At 39.7% G+C, this 2221-nt stretch overlaps 1 protein-coding gene across 1 annotated transcript; it reads right to left on the bottom strand.

Annotated features, from left to right (window-relative positions):
• Nucleotides 1-1438: 1438 nt before the first annotated feature.
• On the bottom strand, nucleotides 1439-2218 carry LOC120227762 (olfactory receptor 2T33-like; the record flags this gene model as incomplete). The annotated part of the gene is made up of 1 exon (XM_039225799.1): nucleotides 1439-2218. A coding segment is annotated over one exon (780 nt), but the record flags the coding sequence as incomplete, so codon positions are not given.
• Nucleotides 2219-2221: the final 3 nt, after the last annotated feature.

Below are 2221 nucleotides of genomic sequence, written 5' to 3'. Positions count from 1 at the left end.
GAAAGTCGGACGCTTAACCGACTAAGCCACCCAGGCGCCCCTGAATGAGAAATAGTTCTAATAGTCTGCCCATTTGCAGAGGTGAAGTGACCCACATAACTTACAAGAAACTCATAGTTAATTCTTAGTCAGCTTTGATAACTCATGATCATCAGGTATTAAGACTAAACATGCTGGGGCATTTGAATAGATCACTTGGTGAAGCATCTGACTCTTGGTTTTGGCTCAGGTCATGATCTCACGTTTCTTGAGTTCAAGCCCCACATTGGTCTCTGCACTGATAGTGCAGATCTTGCTTGAGATTCTTTCTCCCTTTCTCTACTCCTACCCTGCTGATGCTATCTCTGTCTCTCTCAAAATAAATAAGTAAACTAAAGAAAAAAAAAGATAACCATGCTTATGCATCTGAGTTTATATCCACAGATCCCATAACTCAACATAACCTTTAAACACGGTGGGCACTGTCTAAGAAAAGAGAATTTAATTATGGTGTACTTAAAAACAGATGGGCCCTTGCAATTACAACTGGAGCCTGGGAAACATATTTGTCACTTAAATAAAAAATTGCATGAGTTAAAAAGGTTTGCCTTCAAACACCAAATGAAACAAACATGGAAGAAAAAGTTTAAAATAATGACAATATAGGGGTGCCTGGGTGGCTTAGTTGGATAAGTGTCCAACTTCGGCTCAGGTTATGATCTTGTTATCTGTGAGTTTGAGCCCCACGCTGGGCTCTGTGCTGACAGCTCGGAGCCTGGAACCTGTTTCAGATTCTGTGTGTCCTACTCTCTCTGTCCTTCTCTTGCTCACACTCTGTCTCTGTCTCTAAAAAGTAAATAAACATTAAGAAAAATAAAATAAAAATGACAATACAAGACATATTTAAGTTACACACTTTTTCCTTTTTAGCTGACCTGTATTTTAAATTAGAGCTAAAGAGTGATGTTCTCATTTGTCTTTTGTGGAATTCATTTGTTTAGTTCTTAAGTTCTATGCCTACAGTAAAGACACAGGAAAGAGTTCAAAATAAATTACTGAACAGAAATAAAATATACCTGGTTGGGGACAAATTTTGGAATCACATTTTAACAATTACTTGGTAATATTGGGAAAACATTTAACTTTTCTTGCTTCCATTTCCTCATTAGAAAATGGAACCAAAAGTATTTATATCATATGATTGTTACAGAATACAAAATAATCTATATGAGTGCTTATATGGGAGCAAGCAAATAGTCAATGCTTAAGAAACAGAATCTCTCAATATGGTAGGTTCAGTTAACTTTATCAAATTAACTATCATACTGATGAATTAACTTAACATACTCTTCATGCATTACTAAAATAGAGATAATTAAAATGTGTTTAAAATGTTAACAAATACAGAAACTTAGATTCATTTGACACAGGGTAACCTTGAAGAATAGGACTAAGTTTGTTAGGGTTTTATATTTGCATATTTCTTCAGCCACCTTTTCAAGGCTCCCTTGACTTCACTGTTCCTCAGACTGTAGATGAGAGGATTCAGCACAGGGGTGAAGATGGTATAAAAGGCTGACACAACCTTATCCTGGTTAGCTGACCTGTAGGATTTGGGTCGCATGTAGATAAAAATAGCAGCACCATAAAAGAGTCCCACCACAGAGAGATGTGAGGAGCAGGTAGAAAAAGTCTTTTTGCGGGCTTCTGTAGAATGCATCTGGAGAACTGCAGCAAGGATGAGACTATAGGAAGTTAGGATGAGGGAAAGAGGGACTAGAAGCATTAACACACAGCACATGTACATAACATTTTCAAAGACTGATGTGTCAGCACATGCTAAACGCACCAATATGGGGGCTTCACAGAAGAAATGATCAATCTTATGAGCCCTACAAAATGGAAAACTCAGGGTAGCAGCAGCCTGGATGAGTCCATCAGCTGCCCCCAGCAACCAAGACCCCACAGTCATTCTCAGACATAATTGCCAGCTCATGAGGATGGGGTATCGCAGTGGGTGGCAAACAGCAACATACCGGTCATAGGACATTGCTGCTAAGAGGAAACTTTCTCCACCACCCAGTGTGAGTGAGACAAAAATCTGCAGCCCACAGCCAGCAGGGGAGATGGACCTCTTTCCAGTCAAGTAGTCAGCAGCCATTTTGGGCACAATGGTGGAGACCAGCATCATGTCCATGAGGGAGAGTTGGCTCAGTAGGAAGTACATGGGTGTGTGGAACCG

This window comes from Hyaena hyaena, unplaced genomic scaffold, assembly GCF_003009895.1.
Source record: "Hyaena hyaena isolate Hyena2069 unplaced genomic scaffold, ASM300989v1 scaffold_3389, whole genome shotgun sequence".
NCBI lineage: Eukaryota > Metazoa > Chordata > Mammalia > Carnivora > Hyaenidae > Hyaena > Hyaena hyaena.
The sequence above is the reverse complement of the archived record's forward strand: the minus strand, read 5'-3'. Positions and strand labels throughout refer to the sequence as shown.